Source organism: Camelus bactrianus, chromosome 5 (assembly GCF_048773025.1).
Source record: "Camelus bactrianus isolate YW-2024 breed Bactrian camel chromosome 5, ASM4877302v1, whole genome shotgun sequence".
Taxonomy (NCBI): domain Eukaryota; kingdom Metazoa; phylum Chordata; class Mammalia; order Artiodactyla; family Camelidae; genus Camelus; species Camelus bactrianus.
Window position 1 is genome coordinate 44,966,890 of NC_133543.1, and position 23,880 is coordinate 44,990,769.

Here is a 23,880-nt window from a genome sequence, read left to right on the forward strand (position 1 = left end):
CGAAGTATTTGAGGGTTTTTTCCCCCTTTATTCTGACATGTAGTACTTGATCTATGTTTTGAAAATATTTAAGGAATGAATAAAAATTTCATTCATTTCATTCCCTATGATAATGCATATCTTGATGTATTTATGAAACAGAGGAAACAAAAGTACAACTTTTTAAAGAAGGTTTATATATCTTACTCTTTTTAGTTTATAAAACATTTTCCTTACTATTCAGAAACTGATTAGTGCTCTAAATTAATTGTCAAAATATGTAATTTCATTAAAAAAATTATTTCGGGAGAGAAGCTTCTATTATTAAACTAATTTGAATGACCAGTCTTGTACCTTGACTTGTAGTAATGAAAGAAGAGGTACAGAGAGCTGTTTTATTTGAATAATAGACTTGCCAATTAGCCATCAAGTGCTTCCATCTGTGAAATTGTTGATCAGATGGGTTAGCTGGGATGTTTCCAGACTAGGGCATCATAAATGGCACTTGAAAACTGTCACTTTGATGATGAGGTTTCAAGTATTACACTGCTTGATGCTGTGGAACCTTTTTTTCCTTTTGCAGTACCATGTTTTTTTAGAACATACTGATCCCACTTACGAATTCTGTGGCATCAAGAGAACTTGGGAGACCTGCCACTGATGCAAAGTTCTGCTTAATCTGCTGCTCTGGCCTGTGCTGAGATTAAACCAGGGTTTTAACAGCTTCTTTCATGGCCTTCAACAGTAATGTTGGTTGGTGATCTGACTGGCAGACAGGTGATGCTCATTGCCCATGGGTCATGGAGCTGGCACACATTGGCAAGTTTCTTTGTACTTTCCCATTAATATAAACTTATCTTCAAATGTCTCACTCCCTTAAATAAACATATAGTAGTCTAAGGCTGCTTGAGTATTGAGATTTTATACATGTATCTGTTGTATGAAATGAATTTAACATCCGTCTTATAAATTTTTAAGGATTTAAATTACATATTGATAATTATTACACTTAAAATTTTGTTTAATAATAACTTGGAAATACAGATTTCTAGAAATAATTGTCATACGTCCTTTCTCACTATGCCATATCTTCCTTGCTTGGTCTTATATTTTGTAGGATGTTTTCTTCAGTAAGTTGACTTCCTTGAATGTTTGTGGATATGATTAGCCATTAGAGTCCCTGAATGACATTCCTATCTGATAGGACTGTTATACTTTTCTTTTCCCATAAACCCAGATTCCTGAAATTTGGGCAGGCTTCCTGGCTGCCAGTCTGTGTGGGGACAAATTCATGTCCTTGACACTTTGTGGACACCAGCTTGGCCTTCTGTCTGCCCTGGCACAGATCTTTGTCCTGCCTAAACTCGCTGTGAAAGATAGTATGTTTTGAGCAACAATGAAAGGCCATGCTCCAGAGCTAGACTAGATCTAAACAATGACAGAGCTCCATGGAAGAGGAAGAGAGTGAGAATCCCAAGTCGGTGTGCGGAAAAGTGGGTGGTTTGGGAACTTGTTCCTATGCATTTTTCTTACAGGGCAGATTTTCATCTATTAGAATCATCCCTAGGCCCTTCAAGCCTCCTCAGCCTGACCATCTCCCAATGAGAGAAAAGAATCAGTTCAGATTCTTTTGTTGTTGTTGTTACATTGGAGTATCTGACTACTGTGCCTCTTTTCTCAAAGGTTTGGCTGTTTCCTGTCTTAGGCAGAAATGTCCAGTAGTTAGTGAAACATTGGTTAAACAACAGGTTGTTGTTTTACAGGTGAGGAAATTGAGGCATATAGCAATTAACTTGTTCAGTGTATTTTGTCATTTAAAGAACTAATGACATTTTGGGGGAAAAAATGCCACTTCAAAGCAGAACTGAAAGACTGTCACTTTCAAGTGCTCCTCTGTAGAGAATTAAATGGAAGTATAAGAAAAGGAGAATAGATGTGACAGTGTGACCTGTGCCTTCCTTCCCAAAAGAATATAACTTACCCCTCTGCCTTTTGACCAGTTATGCTTTCATACTTTGTAAGCATTTTTCTTGTAATGTTTTTTTCTGTCTCTCCTTAATTCCATAGAAATGGCAATTGTGTAATCTTTTGCTTGTTATCCCAGATAGTATTGTGAATAGGTGAATGTTTACTGAAGTTAGGGTAGTAGTCAGCCGTATTTCTAGGGAGCCTTGAGAGGTGATTTTTGTCCCTTCACCTCTATCTGTTATGCTTCAGAACTTCTGAGCCCTTTATGCTTCTAAGTAGCGTAAATCAAGAAGTTGGTTTGTTTTTTTTTTTTTTGAGAACTACACAAGATACTTTAAAATAGGTAAACAGTTACTTAAAAATAGGTAGTATGTGACATGTTACAGAGTTCAGAAGTTAACTGTGCATATACTGAATAAGTACCCTAGCTATTTCTGCCCCCTTCCCTAGAAACAACCACTGTTACCAGTTTCTGTTCTTCCAAAGATACTCTGTATCAGTGCTGTCCAATAGAACATTCTGTGAGGGTAGAAACTGTATTATACCTAGCTGCTTAATATGGTAGCCACTAGCCATGTGGCTGTCAAACCCTTGAAATGTGGGTAATATGACTGAAAAACTAGAAGTTTAAATTTCATTTTAAATAATTTAAGTTTAAATAGCTGCATGTGGCCAGTGGCTACTATATTAGACAGTGCAGTATGTAGGTACTTAATACTATGTTCTAGAGATTGTCCCATTGCATATCTATACATATAAAGCTGCCTCACTTTCTTTAGATGATTATTTTCTGCTCCATTTTATGGATGAACCATGATTTATATGACCAGTCCTCTGTCAATATGCACTCAGGTTGTTTCCTTAATGTTTTCAAAAGGATATCTACTACAACATTGGCAGCTTTGAATTTAGGTTTCACCACTTACCTTTGTCACCTTGGACACATTGGTTAACTTTGAGCCTCAGTTTCCTCATTTATACAGTAGGTGCAGTAGTTTCCATTTTGCAGGCTTATGTGATTTTTAGAAGTAATTTATATAATGGACTCAAGAATGGTGTTCGGAGCTCAAATTACAAGTCGTATTTAATAGTCTTATTATTACTTATTATTTTAATAATGAGACCATAACTACCCCAGAGGCCAATGTTTAATGTTGAATTGTGACACAACATTCAGAAGGCTTTGCTTATTAGCCCATTTTAGGTTTGTAAGTATAGGCATTCTCTACCTCTTATTCAGTTGACTTCTCTGAATTGTACATAGCCTCTGTGGATTACTTTTCATATGCTAATTTAGAATTTTTGTATATCAGCTGGCAAAATTGTACATTTCAGGTTGTTAACATGGTACCTTGCCTTTCAGCCAATGGTTAAATTTAAGCAAGATCACTGTACTGATACAGCATTGCTTGTGTTTGAATATTCTATGGTATATTGGAATATTGGTGGAAAACAGGGAAATAAAAATAGCAATAACTGTTTAGAAGCAGCCATAGGTCCTTAAATTATATGGATTATAGAAACATATTAGAGTTAGGATACAATTTTTTCTTTAGTGTTTTCCGTGGTATTGCTTGTTTAAAATAAAGCCCTTAGAATTATTTTGAAAAAGTACACTTTTTTGCAACTTGATTCCTTGACCACAGGCAATTTTTACATTCTTAATACACTGGCAACTATTAATAAGCTCATTTTTAGGTTTCCTTGACTTTACTTTTTATAAACATTAAGATCTGTTATCAACACTTTGTACTGTCAGATGAGTAGTTTTCTTATTCAAAGTTATTTAAATAAAAATTTATTTTTTAAAACCAGTAGCCAAAATTTTCATAAGTATACAGATTAAGAACCAATTTCAGGTATGTTCTATGTCTGTATTATACTATGAAGGAAATGTGCTGGGGGGGCGGTTTGTTGTTTTTAATCTTAGTACTGAAAAGGGATGTTTGTGAGTGAAACTCAGTCAAGGAAAAACAAAATATTAATCTTTTTATATCTAAATTTAGCATTTATTTCTAAAGTGTATATTATATTAAAATTAGAATTGCTGGTTTTTTGATAGACATCAGTAATTTAAGTATCAAAAGTTTATCATTTGAAGTAGTAGGTGGTGTAGTAGCAGCTATGTGCCAGGCACTATAAAATGGAGTGCATATGTTCATACCATTTAATCCTCATAGTAACCAGTACCATGGGTATGATTAGCTCCATTTCATAAGGGAAAGTGAGCCTTAGATTTATGCAGTGAAATGATTCAGCCTTATATTTAGTTCTTCTGATTCTAAAATACCTATGCCCCTTACCAATATTTTAGTTTGGGAGGGAGTTTTATCAGATTGTTCATAGGCATTGTCATCTTCCTCGTATACTGACTTTACAGGAATTACCCAGTGCAGATGATTAGTCTTTGTTTATGGTGGTGGTCTCAGGGCTGCCTCTGCAGATGACTTTGAGCAATAATATTTTTCAGTGTTAAAACAGTAAGGTACATATGTGATAATTGAAATGATGCACTGTAGCAGAAAAGGGATTGGACTGTGGGTCAGGAGATTTGATTCTGAATGTACCTCTTGACCTGTAGATTGCACAATTATTTAAATTACCTATGTTTATTTTCCTGTCTATTTCTATCTGTATGCTCAATAAAAGTGTGATTAAACCTCTCTGACTACTTTATTGCTGTAAGGATCAATAAAAAATGATGAGAGGATCTAAAAATGTTTTGTAGTATCATACAGCACTCAACAAGTACTTTAATCTAAAATATTGGTTGTCTCCAAGCAGATAATATTGTGATGAGTTGTCGAGCCTTGATGAAGCACCCCTAAACTAGATTTGTTTCCCTAGGCCACAATTTCTCTTAAAGAACTTTTGGAACTATCTTTGGAACTACAAATTATGAGATACGAAGTTTGGAAACTGTAGATTGTGTGTGTGTGTTTGTGTTTAAACACAGGTGCTGTAATCCAATCACATTGTAGATAGAGTCAGGAGATTTTATTTTTGAAAGATGGGAAAACTGCTCTTAAAATTTTTAATTGGTCATGTCTGAATGAACGCTGCTTTATTTATTTATTTTTTTACCATGATTTCTGAATTTGCTGAGCTGGTTTAACGAATCATATTATTTACCCTATTTGTAAACCTTTTTTCAAGTTTAGCTTACAAAAGAGTTTTATTTTGTAGTCATTATATTTGAAAATTATCAGAAGAGGAGGCACTAAAAAAGGCATTAAATAACTTTACAGTATTCTTTCAATTAGAATAAGTCATTTTGGAATATTTGTAAACCTTTTATTTTTGTTTTGTTTTTTAATAGCTTTATTGAGATAAAAATTATATACTTAAAGTATATAATCTGATGAGTTTTGACCAGTGTACATAAACTTGCGAAGCCATCACTATAATCATGATGGTGAACATCCATCACTCCCCACATTTACTTATGCCACTTCGTAATCCCTTTCCTTTCAAACTTCCCCATTCCCCAGGCAACCACTGACCTGCTATTATACATTAGTTTTCATTTTCTAGAATGTTAAATAAGTGGAATCATACAATAGATAATCTTTTTTTGTCTGACTTTCATCATCATAAGTGTTTTGAGATTCTTTTAAGTGTTTGTCAACAGCACATTCTCTTTTATTACTGAGTAGTATTTCATTGCATGAATATACCATACTTTGTTTATCCATTCACCTATTCATGAATATTTTAGTGTTTTCTGGTTTGGGGCTATTACAAATAAAGCTGCTGTGAACATTGTTTCATTTCTCTTGGATAAATAGCTGAGTGGAATGGCTGGGTCATATGGCAGATGTGTGTTTAACTTATTGAAAAACTGCTAAACTTCTCCAAAGTGGTTTGCCATTTTACATTCCCACCAGCAGTGTGAGAGTTCTAGTTCCTTCACATCGTTACTAACACTTGGTACTTGATATAGTTAATCTTTTTAATTTTAGCCATTCTAATAGGTAGTAGTGTCTGATGGTGGTTTTAGTTTGCGTTTTCTTAATGACTGGTGATGTTGAGCATCTTTTCATGTGCTAATTTGTTACTTAATATATCTTTTCTAGTGAGGTCTTTATTCAGGTCTGTTGTCCAGTTTTTACTGGGCTGTTTTATTAATGAGTTTTGTGAATTCTTTATATAGACTAGGTATAAATCCTTTAAAAAATATGTGATTTGCAGATATCTTCTACTAGTCTTTGGTTTATATATTTTTTACTCTGTTAGTGTTTTTTAAAGAGCAGAGTTCTTAATTTTGAAGTCTAATTTACAAAAATTTTCTCTTATGAAATAAACTTTGGTGTAATATCTAGGAAACTTGTGCTAACCAAAGGTCACAAAGATGCTCTCTTATGTTTTCTTCTAGAAGTTTTATAGCTTACAGTTTTACATTTAGCTCTGTGATCCATTTTGAATTATATATATATGGTCAAGATATGGCTCATGTTCATTTTTAAAACAGTTTTTACATGTGAATATCCAATTGGATTATTCTTCTCTACCTTTGCATTTATACCTTTGTTGGAAATTAGTTGTTCCTATATGTAAGGCTCTTTTTCTGGAATCTCTTTTCTGTTCCATTATCTGTTTTTCTTTTTAAGCCAGTACTGCACTGCCTTGAATACTATAGCTGTATAACGTGTTGAAATCAGGTTGTGTCAGTCCTCCAGTTTTTTTTTTTTTTAAACAGCATTTTGGCTGTACTAGGTCCTTTGCATCTTCATATATAGCTAAAATTAAATATGTCAATTTCTATAAATAAAAATTACTGAGGTTTTGATTTGCCGTTCCGTCACTAGCTTATTTCACTTAGCATAATGTCTTCAGGGTTCATCCATGTTGTAGCATGTGTCAGAACTTACTTCCTTTTTAAAGGCTGAATAATACTCCATTGTATTGATATACTACATTTGTTTATTCATCTGATGATGGACATTAGGGTTGTTTCTACCTTTTGGCTATTATGAATAATGCTTCTGTGACCACTGATGTGCAAATATCCATTCTGATCACTGTGTTCAATTTTGGGGGGTATAATTCCAGAAGTGGAATTGTTGGATCATGTATTAATCCTATTTTTAAGTTTTGGGGAACTGCTATGCTATTTTTTATAGCAATGTATTATCTTCTAAAGAGATTTAAATAATAAGAAAAATCATAAGTCTACCTATGCAGTTATCATTTCCTGTGTTCTTTCTTTTGTAGATCTATATTTTTATCTGGTATTATTTGCTTTCTGCCTGATGGGCATAACATTTTTGTAATGCAGGTCAGCTACCCATTAAAAAAATGGGGCTATTTTTCATTTTAATATTGAGTTGTAAAAGTTCCTTATACATTGTGGGCACAAGCTCCTTTTTATGATTTGCAAATATTTTCTTCCAGTCTGTGGACTCTCTCTTCACTTTCTTGATGGAGACCTTGGAAGCACAAATGTTTTTACTTTTAAGTCCAGTGTGTCATTCTCCTCTTTTATGACTTGTGCTTTTGATATTATACTATGAAATTATTGTTTAACAAAAGTTCATGAAGATTTACTGTTTTCTTCTAAGAGTTTAGTGATTTTTATCTCTTACATTTAGTTCTGTGGTCCACTTCATGCATAGTGTGAGATGGGGATCATATCATGGTTTTGCATGTAGATATCCAGTTGTTCCAGCACCACTTGTTGAGAAGACTCTTCTTTCCCCATTGAATTGTCTTGGCCCCTTTGTCAAAGATCTATTGATCATAAGTGTTAAGACTGAATTTTCAATTCTGTTCCGTTGATCTCTGTATTTATCCTTATTGTAACACTTTAAAGATTTTTTTCTCTTTATCACTGGTTTTTAGTTATAATGTGCATCAATGTAGTTTTCTTCATATTTCTTGTGTTTATGGTTTGTTGAGCTTCCCTATCTGTAGGTTTATTATTTTCATCAAGTTTCAACAAATTTTGACATTTTTTCTGTTCTCCTACCACCTTTCCCACCATTTCAAGGATCCCATTAAACGTGTATTTTTCTTATTGTAGTTGTCCCATAATTAACTGATGGCTCTGTTATTTGTTTATTCATTCATTCATTCATTCATTCATTCTTTCTTTCCCCAGTGTTTTTGGTCTCTGTGTTTCATTTCCTATTATTTTGTCTTCAAGTTCACTTTTTTTTTTTCTTATGCAGTTTCAGTCTTCTATTAATCCTATCCAATGTATTTTTCATCTTACAGCATTTTTTTCACCTTTTGGCCACCCATGGACACCCTAAAGATGAACTCTACCAAGCCTCTAAGTCCATCCCCGACTTCATCCTGTTGCCACTGATATATTGTGGTTTTCATCACAAAAAGTTTGATTTGGGTTGTTTTTATGTTTTTCATGTCTCTACTTAACTTTTTGACAGTACAAGAGTTTGATATTCTTGTCTACTAATTTTAACATCTGTGTTGTTTCTGGTTTCAGTTAATTGATTTATGTCCTGATTGTGGGGGCCCATATTTTCTTTTCTTTTCTTTTCTTTTTTTCATATTTTTTTATTTGCATTTTCTCAATGCCTGACATTGTGAATTTTACCTTGTATACTGGCTGTGTTTTATTCTTATAAAGTATTCCTGATATTTGTTATGGAATGTAGTTAAATTACTTGGAACCTGTTTGATTCTTTCTATCTTTGCTTTTAAAATTTGTTAGGTGAGACTGGAGCAGTGTCTAGGACTTAGTCTAGGGGTCTTTATTTTTCACTATTTAGGCAATACTCTCCTGTCTAATCAATGCCTTGTGCATTTTGAAGTTTTTCAGCTTGGCTGATGGGAATAAGCAGTATTTCCAGTGCTATGTAGGTATTCTTTCCTCTGATCCTTTTGGGTGGTTCTTTCCCCAGCCTCCGTTTCCTCATACACATTCACTGATTAGTACTCAGCTGAATATTCAAGGAGGACCCTCAGAAGATCTCAAGGGTTTTCTCTCTTTGTAGCTATTTTCTCTCTGGTACTCTGTGCTGGTAACTGTAGCTGCTTTGGTCTCCCAGTAATTTCAGCTCCATCACCTTAACTCAGGGAGTCCGGGAGGCTCAGCCTGGTTTCCTTCTCATTGCACTCAGCCTGGAATCTGTCTCAAGGCAATAAGCTAGTGTAGTAGTAGGGCTCACTTCCTTTGTTTCCCAGTTCTCAGAAATCACTGTCTTTTGTTGCTTTATCAACAGTGCCTTACAATCTATTGTTTTATATAGCTTTATCTGTTTTTTATTTATTTCAGGTGGAAATGTAAATTTAGTCTCTGTTACTCTGTCTTGAACCTAAGAAGATGTCTCTTTTATTTAATTTTTAATAGGAAAAAATTTGTGTTAGTCTGGATATTCTAGATGGGGTTTCCTTTTCTATCAGCACTTTATAGAGAGATCAGGATTGAAATTATACTTAGATTTTAAGAAAATATGCTGAAATTGAATAGTTAATTGAAACCAAAATAACAGAAAGTACTGTTCTTTCTTAGCATTCAGAGGTAGTAAATAAACAAGATAGGCTGAGACCTATATTGTTTTATGGACACATAAATTGAGTATGTAGGACAGGATTTCTTAAACAAGATAGATAGCACAGGTACTAAAGGGACAGATTGATAAATTTACATTGAAATTTAAAATTTGTTTTCCTTTAAAAACACCATTATAAAATAAATAGTTAACATTTGTGAAACACATGTATCAGGCACTGTTCTAAGTACTTTAAATATATTAATGCGTGTAACCTTTTCAACAACTATATGAAGTTCAGTTATTCAGACAAAACTGAGGCATGAAGAAATGTAAAAAGCAAAACGGTAAGCCGCAGATTGGGAGAGATATCTAACATATAATGGACAAAGTTTTAGTCATCAATATATATATATTTAGCTTCTACAAATCAGTAAGAAAAAGACATCCATTATTAAATGGGCAAAAGATAATGAACATTAGAAGAAGAAACACAGTTTGTAAACATGTATGAACTAATGGTAGTGTACAGCCACCTGGTATATTTTGGTAAAAATCTGATAACAGTAAAGATTTGCTACCCTGCATTGTAGGCGATCTCTTCCTAATTATGTTCCCTAGGGAAAGTCTCCTACATGGATACAAGGACATTCATAACAGCATTGTTTATATCGGGTCTGTACTCCTTTCTTAAAGGGCCAGATAGTAAATATTTTAGACTTGGACCAAATGGTCTCTGTTGCAACCACTCATTTTCATTCTGCCATTGAAGTGTTAGAGCAGCCATACATAATATAAAATGAATGGGCCTGGCTGTGTTCCAATAAAACTTCATTTTTAAAAACAATCAGCTGGTTCTTCCAGAGACCCTAGTTTGCTGATTTCCAGTTTATAATATCAAAAAATTGAAAACAACCTAATTGTCCATCGGTAGGAGAATGAATACATTACTTGGCTGTTAACAGTGGACTTTTGTAAAGTAGGTGATCTTCACATATTAGCACGATTAATCTGTATTAACATACTGGAGGGAAAAAAGCAAGTGGAGGAATAATAATACATTCCATGTGAAGTTTTTATATACAATTAAAAATATGCAAATGCTATAATGCTATGTGTTACCTATATATTACTTATGTGGTGAAAGTATAAGGAAGTGCATGATAGTCACCAAAATTAGAAGAGTGGCTACAACTGGGTTATGGAGAGGATGCAGTCAATCAGGCAGGATGGTACAGGAGCTTCAGCCCAACTGTGTAGTGAGTGATGCTTTATTTCATAAGCTGTTTAGTGATTGTAGTGTATTATTTATTAGGTCTTTTAAAAAAATCTCTGAAGTATTTTATAATAAATTTTAAAATAAACAAAATTTAAAAGAAAGAAACTAACAGTGGTTAGTTAGAAAAAAACATCAGTTGTTCACTCTGGATAGTTATCACTTTGCTCTTGTTTCCTCTCAGCTGCTCACGTACCTGCATCATTGGATTCTCTCACACCCAGGAAGGCAGCTTTGTACTCTTAGGCCTAAGACAAATCAGATTCCTAAGTAATAACTGTTGTGTCCAGTCTGCTGCCTAATTGGTTGATTATCTTAGTCTCTTGATCTCTTTATAAGTATGCTTCAAGCATATTAGTTTCCTTTTCTCTAGCCTCTTATTCTGCCTTTTGGATACACTTAACCCTCTGGGAGAGAAGATGTAAGTTCTTAACGGAGACCACACAAGCATAGGATTGCCGTTGGCATTTTCATGTATTCTTGGCTCAAAGAGGCCTCAGAATGCCTTCCTTGGCATGTTTGTGGGTGAGACAGTGATCAAAAAATAAAAGTTGAAACTGTATTTATTTATAAAGTGTTTGAAGAGTTATTTATTGAGCATCTTTTTTGTGTGTGTTGGATAATCTTTCTCTAGTGTGGAATTCTTTCAGATATGTTAGTAGCCTTTTCTATTAAGATATTCTACCAGGAAGCAGTAGTAGTATGCAGAACACTGACCCAGGCGCCATGTGAAGTTACAAACAAGTGATTGCCAAGTCCTTACATAGTGTTTTGCTTAATGAGGACTTAACGTCATGAAGAGAACGGTGAGAAGCAGAGAAAATCTAGTGCATCTGAAGAGCGCTGCTCAGGGTATGCGAGGAGAGTAAGTCCATTGTCAGCTAGACTAGCAGCAGAGACAACAGGGCCATATGCACAGTGTGCTCTGAACTGTGAATGTCTTCTTGTCTACAGTAAAAGATACATTTGGCAGTTAATGAATGATTATTTTAGCATTTGAAGAGAGAAAATATTTCAAAGTAGATGCTGATTTCCAACAAGAATAAAAATGGGATTTATATATCATTGTGATATAAATTTCATTTGTGCTCTTTTTATTAGAGGGAACTGAGTGACCATTTGGCAAGGACACTTTAGTCTTAAAAGTATTACTTTATTAAAGACAAAGAAGTAGCAGTAGGTTTTGAAAAGCTGTTGGTATGTGTAGTAATATAAAGTTGCCTCTGGCCAATGCTAGGCAGAACAAATGAAATGGGAAAGAGACTTAGAATATAGACTTAGAATGGAAAATACTTGTTACTTGGGAATAGAGTTGCCATATTTAGCAAATAAAAATACTGGATGCCCAGTTAAAGTGATTTCAGATAAACAATGAACATCTTTAAAATATATAAATATGTCCCAAGTATTGCCTGGGATGTACATATTAAAAATATTCATTTATCTGAAATTCAGATTTAACTGAGTATCATTTATTTTTATCTGGCAACCCTCCTTGGGGATGAAGAACTTCTGTGGTTCAGACCAAGAAGAAAGAAAACTAATCCCACTAAGACTAGATGTTAGTGTGTTTAATTTTGAGTGACTAACTGATTGCTGTAATTGTTTTTGGTAGTCTTAAATTGTTCTTTTTGAGCAGGGTGTAACTTGCTATTTAGATAGGCTAGGTGTAATGTTATAGCTGCGTTGGCTTACATTTGAACTTTGTAATGTCAGGTCGTGGTTAAACATGGTAATAGGAAGGAAAGGAGATCATTTCTATTAAGCATAAAAATAAAATAAGTTAAAATGAGATATAAATGGATTTCATGTCCATGTAATGTTTACAGTTATCACCAGAATGCTATAATGTATAATGCAGGTGGTAAGAAGCAGTCAGATTCTGGAGATTTGGGATATGGCCTGAAGATATTTCCTATCTTGATTGATGGTATTGGAATTTATCCAGCTGCCCCAGGCAAAACATGCAACCACTGTGTACTCCATTTCCTCCACATAATTAGCCCCCAAGTATTGTACTATGGAGTCTGTTTCTAAAAATCTCTTCAATGTGTTTCTTCTCTTCTGTTATTGCCTCTGCTTGATTCCAGCCTTTACATAATCTTTATCCATACCTTCCTAGTCACTAGTTTGCCTTGGTAAATCTTCCTATGGCTAGAAATGCCAGAGTCCTTTTTAAAATGTAGAACTGATTATTTTATTCATTTGTGTAAAAATCCTTCATAAGGCTCAGTCATCTTCACTGTAGGATAAAAATTACAGTCCTCAGGCCAAAGGGTAGTGGATTCTTGAGGAGATAGTGAAGAGAATGCCATCTCTTCTAAAACTACACGATCAGAATCAACTGAGAGCTTTCTAAAATGATATGTGTAGTAGTATACCATTGTTACTGGTGAGAGTGGGTCTTATTACTTAGGTACAGTAGGACAGAAAGAAGATTGAGGACTAGTATGTGAACCACTTTGTGGAATGGCCCCTTTGACCCTTTGATGAGTTGATCTCCTGTCTAGATTTGGTCCTTCATGATACGTCTCTTTCCAGCTTCATCTCGTGATCCAACTTTCTCATATCCTAAACTAGCCATATTATACTATTTTGTAATTCCTCAGGTATCCCATGTCATTCTGCTCATTCATTCATGACTCTAAAGGAATGCCTTTTGCCTCCATTGTTTGCTTAATTAATTACTACTTACTTTCCTTCCAGACTGCTTAAGTAATCCCCTTCTTCCCGAAGTCTTCTGTGTATGTCATTGCTCTGATTTCTGTGTCCCTTATACATGCTTTTGCGTTACATGTATGGGTTTTCTTGCCTGTCTTCTAGTTTCTAAACCTTTTAAGGGTGAGGAGGGCCTGTTCACGTTTATAAGCCAGTACATGGCAAGTAGGCTCTCCAGTCTGTGGTTGTTGAAAGAATAAATGAAAACATGCATTCTATGTGTATGTGTGTAATATTCCATGTATGGCTTTGCATACTATAATTTAGAAGATGAGCTAATTAATGAATTATGAATGCTTCCCCAAATAACCAGTTCATTTGTGGGTGACTATATTTTACATGTTTTATAATTTAAATACATAAGTAAAATAGCACTGCTGTTGAACAGTATAAAAGGAGAAAGGGCCACTGGGCCCCTTTAAAGTCAATTTTAGTTGTAAGGTCTATCGTGGAATAGTTCTGATACTTTAATGTACTGTTGTAGGACATATGAGGTTCTTCATGATTCTGGGACCCTATTTCCAATTATGAAGGACAGCATGTTTTAGCCACTCCTAAACATTTGTAGTTAAGGTTTTGGAAGTTTGACTAATCAGTCCTCTGTGAATGATGCTTCTCCATAACAGAAGTAGTCAGATGCTGTGCTTGCTCCCTCCTCATTGCTATGGGCCATAGTGAAAGTCACCCAGAATGGAAGATGGTCCCTATTCTGGTAAGGCAGATTTCATAAATGTCTAAAGTGGTTGCTGCTTATGGCATATTTCACACACACATATGCACACATTTTTAAGTAGGTGAATATTGTTTTAAGGGTGGTCTTAAAGAAATGTCACGGTTGCTCATTGTTCACTAGATCACCAGCCCCCGTGTTACTTTGATCAGATGTCTTTATAACCAAGTAATGGTGTCATCTCCCCTTCTCCCCCACTATTACCTTGCCTCACCCCACTGCCTGTTGCCCACTGAAATTTTTATATTTTCAAAGTATTGGCTCTAGGCTGGCCATTTGGTTTGCTGTATTGGAGGACCTCAGGAGGCTTAGGGAAAAAAGTCAGTTTTCGGAGAGACGGGAACTGAGTTTGTCAGATAATTGAAAGACTTGAAAGAAGGAGATGAGTGAAAGGAGGGGGGAGGAATATTGAATAGGGGATAAGAATAAAGTATGTATAGCTCCCATTTTTTTTGACATCCTCAAACCATTATTTTTTTCATTTATTATCTAAGCCCTTGCTGATCAAGTTCTGATGAGTGTATTGTTGGTTGTAATTACTTGAGAGCCCAGCTATATTATAACAGTGGATGAAATTATGTCTCCATTGTCATGCTGGGAATTTTTTATTGATTTATCACATGGCATAGTTTTAGGCATTATAGGTTTTCTAATGTTTACTTCTTACTCTGATAATATTTTTATTAAAGAAAATACTTCCAAGGTTACTCAAAGATAAAAGATGCAGCATATGTGTATTAATTTTCTTTATTGTAATATTTAGAATATTTATATAATTGAGTTCTATTTTAAATGCCTATAATGCTTAAATATATGGGAATATTAGTATTTGCAAGTATGGCACTTCAAAAGCAATGCACCATTATTTTGACATTTCTATTCTTATTTTTCTTTCCTTCTTTTTGTCTTTTTTTTTTTTTTTTTTTTTTAAAGAATTAATGTGCCATCTGGAAACCTCTGAGATCATGCCATAAAAGGAATTTTGGCTTTTTGGCAACCAGTCATCAGGATTTGCTGTGACTGTGCACCTTATCAGAATAATGAAACTTAATTAGAAAGGTGTTTAACTCATATGTGTTTCAAAACATTTTTATATTGGGGATTCTTTACTCTCTCCCAAGGTTAAGGTGATTAAGTTACTATCAAGAGATAGTCCTTGGATGCTTAAACAGAAATATAAATCAGAACCCTATGTGACTAAATGGTTCTGAGCTATTTTTAAACACTATGTTCTATATCTTTTTTTCAGTGTTAAAATAAGCAAATACAATTAGTTTATATATTTTACAGAGGGGAGAGTTGCAATATTACAATGCAATTAACTTAACTCTGCTCTTCTCTTCTGAATAATGTAGTCATTGGAACTGTCACCCAAAGGACCTTTTTTTTTTCTTTTGGAACTTTTTTTTAACTCTAAAAAGTAACAAGTTTTTAAAATTAATTGAGAGAAAACAGCTGATAGCACGCATTGAAAGAGTTAAGTCGACATGAAAGAATTCATTTCCACTTTAATGACCTAGCCTTGCTGGGTTTGGACGATGGGGAACATGCTTCTGACTTGTACTCCTATTGCCAATTAACACCTCCTATAACAGGTTGCCTCAGCTAGTCATTGAAGCTCAGGCAGTAGAAATAGTTTACATGCAGCTTGTTTTTCACACTAGTTGTTTAATACTCACAAAATTAAAGTATTAAAAGATTGTTTCTTACCTTGCTGGGTAAGAGATAAACAATACAGTGGTAGTTATTTGTATATGTTTGAATTTGCTTATTTTCTGTTCCTTTTTTGAGGGGGAGGTTATTAATTGAGGAAACTGAAGGTCATGGTTTCATCAAATTTTTAAATTTTTTGATAGAATTTGTCAAGGATTATATTGCATACCATAAATTAAGAACTATCTTCTGTCAGTTATTCAGTGTATTTTATGTTCAGGTTTATTTTGTTTTTGAAAATATAATCACTTTCATTTGTTAATTCAGTTCTTCTCTTTGTTGAAAAATATTTTAGCAGACTTACGAAAGTCATTCTATAATGCAGGACCAAACATACACCTGAAAACAGCCATTATAAAAATAAAGAAGCCCATGTAATATTTTAATCCTAGAACAACTTTTAAATAAATTTTGACATGTTTTATGTCATTTCCCAAGGTAACTTTACATTTTTAGATTTTTTTGGAGTGTGCAGCTCAGTGATACTACGTATTTTACGTCTCTTTTAAGTGACACTTTGTTTCATGTTTAATCAGCAGGTATTTTAATAACATAATAAAATTGGCTAAATAATTGATACCAGTTCACACTAAGAGAAAGGTGGAGTAATATAACTAATAGTGTTAACAAATTTGTTAAAAGGCCTGAATAGGTAACACTTTGAGGCGTTAGTTTTTATCCTGTTATAATGGCAAATGCCTTTTTTTTTTTTAACACTTAGTCAACAAGGGCTGCCCAAGTAAAAGTCACAGCTTTTTATGTTGGATCAGATTTTAACCTTCCAAATGGGGAGAAAAAAAGCAAAAACAAAAACAAAAAACCCCATGTCTCATTTAATTTAACCATAGTTAACATTTGTGCACCTGGATGATAATTTCTCTTTTGCTAAATGTGGCAGATCACAACTCTTTGTGCAGAGGTAAGTTTGATGCCCTTGTGGAGTCCGTGATAGGCATTATGTCGTTGCCAGATTGTCTTGTCTTATAAAGGTTAATCACACTGCTTGTGCCTATGGCTTACCTCTTTTCCCCTGCAGTTCTGTTACATAGCTGACTTACATATACTCTTAGTTTAAAGGTATAGATTCCTCCCTACTCCATTTTAAACAAAGTTATTTCAAAGTTGCATGTAGAATTTGAGTATTGAGGATTTATATAGCAAAAGTATTTCAATTTCTTGTTTGTATGAGGGGTATGTGCATTTTAGTTACATTTTTTTTAACAGCAATATATAACTAAATCATATTCCAGTTTTCAAATTGTAACCTTCACCTAAGTTTTACAGTGGACTATAAAGTTGTCGAACACTCAAATATTTATTTTACTTATCTGTTGTCAGTGATGTGTGTACACGGAACACTTCTTTAGTTTTTTGGGGTTTTTTTTTGCTTTTGCTTAATTACCACGTTAGTTATATCACTGCCTTCAGTTATTCTAATAGTTATTTTTAAAGGACATGGGAGTTGAGGTTGCATCATGTTCAATTTTTTTAAAAAATGACTTTCTGTACTTGTTCATTGTGATGGTAAGATAGTTGTTATGAGGTCAACAGATTTAACCTGAATAGTTCACACACCATATAAGTTGATAATTTTAGAGCTTTGCTGTTGGTTAAGCACAAGAAAGAAACTTTGGTTTATTTTTTATAATAGTAATAACCTAGGCCAATTTTTAAAATTCAAAAAAAATTTGTGCCCAGGTTTTCAATTTATATCATTGTGTAGTTTTAGTTTTGTCTACCCAGCATTTAACTTAGTTTCTTAAACATTAATAAATTCTCAATACATGAAAGATAATTGAAGTAGTCCAAATTCTGTACATTTATTCAAATTTTTTCATCCTATGAATGGAAAATACATAATTTGTCATTATATGTGATCACCATATGTCCATTTTAGTTGAGTGTAAACATAGTTTAGCAATAGATGACTTGAATCTGACATAAAATTTTGTATCAGTTTCTACTTGTGAAATCTTCTGTTTCTTGCTAAAGTCATGGGATTGTAAATATGAGACATGAGGGCAGGAGCAGTTAAAAGGGCCTTGGGAACTTCCTGTGGGTGAGGAGTAAAAACCATCCTGTGTCTCTTTTGCTGGGTGACACCTCCCAATTCTGAGAGTTTGTCTCTGTGCCCATTACCACATTATTACCCTGACTGCTCCTGATTACTCTGTCCATTTCTCCTCCTTGAATCCCTGGTTCATATGTTTTTTTTTTTTTCCTTAAGTTATTTAACATTGAAATAGAGTTATGCCTTGGTATCTTCATTTGCCTAAGGTATAGCCATCTGGCACCTGAACTATCTTGAAAATTTTTACTTGATACTTCTGCTTCTGTAGTGAATGTGTCCTATTTTTGTTGTTCTGTATATTATTTACTCAGTTCTTTAAAATACAGTAAACTAATGCTCAGGTAATTTTGTATGCTTACATACATACAAACATGATTTAATTGTTTGAATAAGGTGGTATGTTTGAGAACTGTACTTGCCTTTTTATTTTTCTATCATTTGTATGCTGAGATTTTTTGGGGGAAAAAAGCACCAAATGTTTTATGTGACTTAAATTTCCTATAATATATTTTAATTAAAAGGCATATTTTTGTTTTCATAGTAGTGTACATATTGTGTTAGTAAATCCAGCAGTGCAGTTTGCTCTGCAAAGCCCCCTATGCCCATCTGGATTTCAGAAAATAAAGGGAGGCCCGGAAGTGTTCCGTTTCTCAGTGGGCATACTGACTGCTTTTGGGTAGGAAGAAGATCTCAGGTCTTATTTCTATTTTCTTTAATAGGAAATGGCTCCAGGTGGCAGAGGATTCTAAAATTGTAAACAATGTAAAGGAACTAAGCTTTTAGGGTAAAAGTACATTTGGACATCTGAAAATGGTATGGTGTTCTATAGTGGAAAGAGCACGTTGCTAGAAGTCAGAAATTGCGTTTTAGTCCTGATAATCTATGCCAGTGTGCGTTTTGTCTGCCTTTCTAACTACATTATAAGCTTCTTGAAGCCTTCATTTAATCAGACAGCTGAAGTGCTAAGCACATGGTAAATACTTCGGCATTATTTGGAGCCTGGGATTGATCTCTGCCTCACATTTGAAAGAACGATACCTTTTTTTTGGAGCCTGGATTTGGAACTCCAGATTTTCTCTGAGAGGACCATGTAGACCATGGAATGATTCAGGTCAAGCAAAGATAAACAAATTTTTTCCACTCCAGGATTTTTCTTAGAGCCTTTAATATTCTAGCATACAGCATAAATTTGGAGAGTAGGGTAGGTATGCAGCATATTCCAAACTTATTTAACTAGGAGTAAACTCTATGAATGGTATTTTTCTTGAAATGAATATTTGAAAAATCTCTGTCATACTGCAGAATAACAAAGAATTGATAAAACTTGGTGATGCATTGAATATAAGGCCTGAAGGAGAGTCAAAAAAATTTTTGCCTAGGTTTCTAGTTTGAGACTCACAGTAATTAATTGGAATTATAAATTGGGAAGGTTTGTAGAGAAACATACTAAGTTGGATTTTTGAGGATGTTTAGTTTGAGATGTCTTTCTTGGGAAACAATATGATGATTGGTAGCATAAATTAGGAGGGAACGGCAAAAAAAAAAAAATAAACACCATGTGATTTAATCAGCCACCACATACTGGAAACCCATTCTATAACACTCGCACCAATTTGAACAACTTACATTTGAATAACTCTTAATTACAGGGAACTCATTAACTTCAGCTCTTCTTTAGATAGCTTGGACCAGTACAAGATTTTTCTTACACTGAACCCAAATTCAGTCTCCCCATAGCTTCATTCCATTAGCCCATAGGTCTACAAACTATATAGTCTAAATCAGTAGTTCTCAAATTTAACGAGCATCAGAATCACCCAGAGGGCTTTTTAAAAATGCAGATTTCTGTGCTCTGCCCCCATAACTTCTGATTCAGTATGAATGTGCATTTATAACAAATTGCCAGGTGATGCTGATGTGTCTGGTTTGGAGACTGTACTTTGAAAGCTATTATTAGTCTGAACTTTGTCTGACAACTTCTCATATATTTGAAAATAGCTATTTTGTACTGTAAGTCTTTTCCAAGCTTCATCAAGTTCTTTTGAACATTTCCTATATATATTTTAAGTCACTTTCCCATACTGGTAACTCAGATTCTGAAAGTGAAGAAACTTTCTGAAGTGGAATCCCTAACATGTGTCAAGAGCCAGCCAAAAAAGACCTCATCTTTCAGTGCTCTAAAATATTTTGCCCTGGTAAACAGTGAGGCTTATGTGGTTGTCTTACAGCTCGGTTCCTAATTTACCTCTGTTTGTTATCATGGACTCCAGGAAGGGAACAAAATCTGTGAACGTACTTAATAGCCATTCTCCTTTCCCGTAGCTTTCTTTTTAAATTAGAGGAGGGTTCCTTCAATATTGTAAATTAAAAATATTCAATATAGCAGCAGGCTGGGGTACTTTTAATTTAAGGTAATATTGCTGATGAAGATGGCTAAAGCTATCAAGATCTCAGAGAAAGGGGCTTTCAACATTATTTTTAAATTATTAGTTATTTTGTTCCTAGGTTTATCTGCATAATTAAAACTATCACGAACATTCTGGTTCATGCAAATATCTCTGTTTATTTACTTAATTTCTAGAGTGTAAAAGCAGGATAAGAAGTTTGTGCAGTTGTAAGGCTTCTGATATACACTGCTCAGTTGCTTTTTTGATAGATTATACACTCCCACCAACAGTGCTGAGAGTGTCTATTTTATTACACTCTTTCCAAAATTTGGCATTGTAAACCTTGTTTGATAGGAAAACAACAACAATAACAATGTCTTAATGTGTTAATTGGCATTTCTTAATTAAAGGAGGTCAACTAGTAAGGTTGAACATTTTTCATATTTACTTCATTATTTCTTATGAATTTAGTTGCTTTGTATTATTTACCCATGTTTCCATTAAGATTTCAGTGTTTTGTTAACTTATGTATTGGCTTTTTGTCATAATTGAGGCAACTATTTTTTCAGGGTTTTTTTGTCTTTTTAATTTTTTTTAGTACAGGCATACCTCGTTTTATTGTGCTTCACTTTGCTGTGCTTTGCAGATAATTGTGTTTTTTTACAAATTGGGAGTGTGGCCAGCCAATGTTGAGCAAGTCTATTAGTGCCATTTTTCCAATAGCATTTGCTCAACTTGTGTCTCTATGTCGTGTTTTGCTAATTCTAACAATATTTCAAACCCTCCACCAGCAAAAAGATAACAAGTCACTGGAGACTTAGATGATGGTTAGCATTTTTTTTAGCAATAAAGAATTTTTCAGTTAAGGTATGTACATAATCTTTTTTAGACATAATGCCATTGCACATTTAGCAGACTACAGTATAATATAAACATAACTTTTATATGCGTTGGGAAACAAAAAAATTCATGTGACTTGCTTTAGTGCAGTATTCACTTTACTGTAGTGGTCTGGAATTGAACTCATAATATCTCCAAGGTATGCCTGTAGTCAGAAATTTTAGATTATATTGCCAGTTTTATATTGTTTTATTTGTTCAGTTGGGTTCGTACCTAGAATATGTTTCCTCACCTGGATCATTTGTTGTTTTCTGGGTTTTTTGTTTTTTTGGTTTTTTATAGTAGCCATCCTGATGGGTCTAAGATGGTATCTTATTATAGTTTCTTATGTGGTATCTTATTTGTGTTTCTCTAATGATTAGTGGCAATGAGCATCTTTTCATGTGCTTATTGGCCAATTATATATCTTCTTTGGAGAAATATCTATTCACATCCTTTGCCCATTTTTGGATCAAGTTTTTTGTTGTTGAGTTTTAGAAGTTCTCTATATATTATGAATATAAATCCCTTGTCAGATAAGTAATTTGCAAATATTTTCTACCATTCTGTGGGTTGCCTTTTTATTCTGTTGGTAGTGTCTTTTAATCAACAAAAATTTTAAGTTTGTGAAGTTAAGTGTCTATTTTTTCTTATGTGACCTCTGCCTTTGGTGTAATATTCAAGAAATCATTGCCAAATCATTATGTAGCTTTTGTCCTTTGTTTCTTCTCTTGTTTTAGGCCTTACATTGAGGTCATTGATCCATTTTGAGTTAATTTTTGTGTAGTGTTAGGTAGGTTCCAGCTTCATTCTTTTTGCACGTGGATATCGTTTTCCCAGCACCATTTGTTGAAAAAACTGTCCTTTCCCCATTGAATTGTTTTGGCACCCTTGTTAAAAATCATTTGGCCATATATGCAGTGGTTTATTTCTGAGCTCTATTTCGTTCCATTGGTCTATGTGTCTGTCTTTGTGCCAGTACCACACTGTTTTGATTACTGTAGATTTGTAGTAATTTTGAAATCAGGACATATGAGATCTCCAATTTTGTTCATCTTTTCAAGGATTGTTTTGGCTATTCAGGGTCCCTGAGATTCCATATGAATTTTAGGATGGGTTTCTATTTCTGCAAAAATCATCATTGGAAAAAGAATGTGACAATGAATTTATGTATGATCGTATATAACTGAAAAATTGTGCTCTACGCTGGAAATTGACACAACATTGTAAACTGACTATAACTCAAAAAAAAAAATCATCATTGAGATTTGACAGAGATTTCATTGAATCTGTAGATCACTTTGGATAGTCTTGACATTTTAATGATATTAAGTCTTCCAGACCATGAACATGAGATGTGCTTCTAGTTATTTATGTCTTCTTTAATTTCTTGCAACAGTATTTTGTAGTTTTTATTGTACAATTCTTTCATATCCTTGGTTAAGTTAATTCCCAAGCATTTTATCTTTTTTGATGCTATTGTAAATAAAATTATTTTTGTAATTTCTTTTTCAGATTGCTCATTATTTGTATATAGAAATGCAGTTTTGTTTTGAATGTTGACTTTGTATCTGCTACTTTACTGAATTCACTTACTAGATCTAACATCTTTTTTTGTGGAATCTTTACGGTTTTCTATGTATAAGACCATCTCATCTACAAACAGATAATTTCACTTTTTCCTTTGTAATTCGGGTGCCTTTTATTTCTTTTTCTTGCCTAATTGCTCTGGCTAGAACTTCTAGTACTATGTTGAATAGAAATGGTGAAAGCAGGCATCCTTGCCTTGTTCCTCATCTTAGAGAACATGCTTTCAGTCTTTCACCAACATGGGACATTATGTTCACTGTGGGGTTTTCATATATAGCTTTTATTATATTGAGGTAGTTTCCTTCTGTTATAGTTTGTTGAGTGTTTTTATCATAAAAGGGTGTTGAATTTTGTCAAATGCCTTTTCTGCAACAATTGAGATGATCGTGTGTTGTTGTTTTCCTTTATTCTATTAATGTGGTGTATTACATGGGTCAGTTTTTGTATATTGAACCATCTTTGCACTGCAGATTTTAATCTCACTTGACCATGTGTGTAGGCAGTCTTTTGAATATGCTGATGAGTTCTGTTTGCTAGTATTTTGTTGAGGTTTTTTGCATCGATGTTTGTAAGAGATACTGGTCTGTGGTTTTCTTTTCTTGTAGTGTTTTTGTCTGATTTTGGTATTAGGGTAATGCTGGCCTCATATAATGAATTAGGAAGTATTCCCTTAACCAATATTTTTATCATGGTTTTCGTTATGATTTGATTTTTTGAAAATGTAAATCATTAATCTTTCTAGGTAGTGATATGTGATCTGGAGAAACAAATTTAGTGTTAAATGAATCTCTATCAAAATGAAAACTCTAAAGTAAGCTAAAGTGCTATCATGCCAGAACATTTGTTGAGGTCATCATATAAAACATGACAATTTTGTTGATATAATTTTATTTATCTAGGAAAGTTAAGAAAGTTTAAGAAAACAGGAGACTAGTAGTAAGTTAGTTGTGATGAGAGGTTTTGAGAGAAGTAATACTTTAAGGTTAGGATTATACAAAGTCAACCTAAGTTGCATTTTTTTTTCCTTCAAGTTATTTAATTTTCCTGTTTGTATGGTTTTGGAAATTTTGCTTTATCCATGTAGTTAAGATTTGCCTAATATTTTACAAGGT

The 23,880-nt window shown here is 33.8% G+C and overlaps 1 protein-coding gene across 2 annotated transcripts in view; it reads left to right on the forward strand.

The window, feature by feature from the left end:
• The window catches only part of PSMD14 (proteasome 26S subunit, non-ATPase 14), an 85,928-nt gene that overhangs the window by 19,459 nt on the left and 42,589 nt on the right, over positions 1-23,880 (forward strand). The window contains exon 5 of one of the 2 annotated variants that reach the window (XM_074363778.1): positions 563-798. The exons of the other annotated variant lie outside the window; for it this stretch is intronic. Coding sequence (XP_074219879.1) covers positions 727-798 — 72 coding nt within the window. The 5' untranslated portion in view covers positions 563-726. The remainder of the gene's footprint in view (positions 1-562; positions 799-23,880) is intronic. 2 annotated transcript variants of the gene reach the window in all.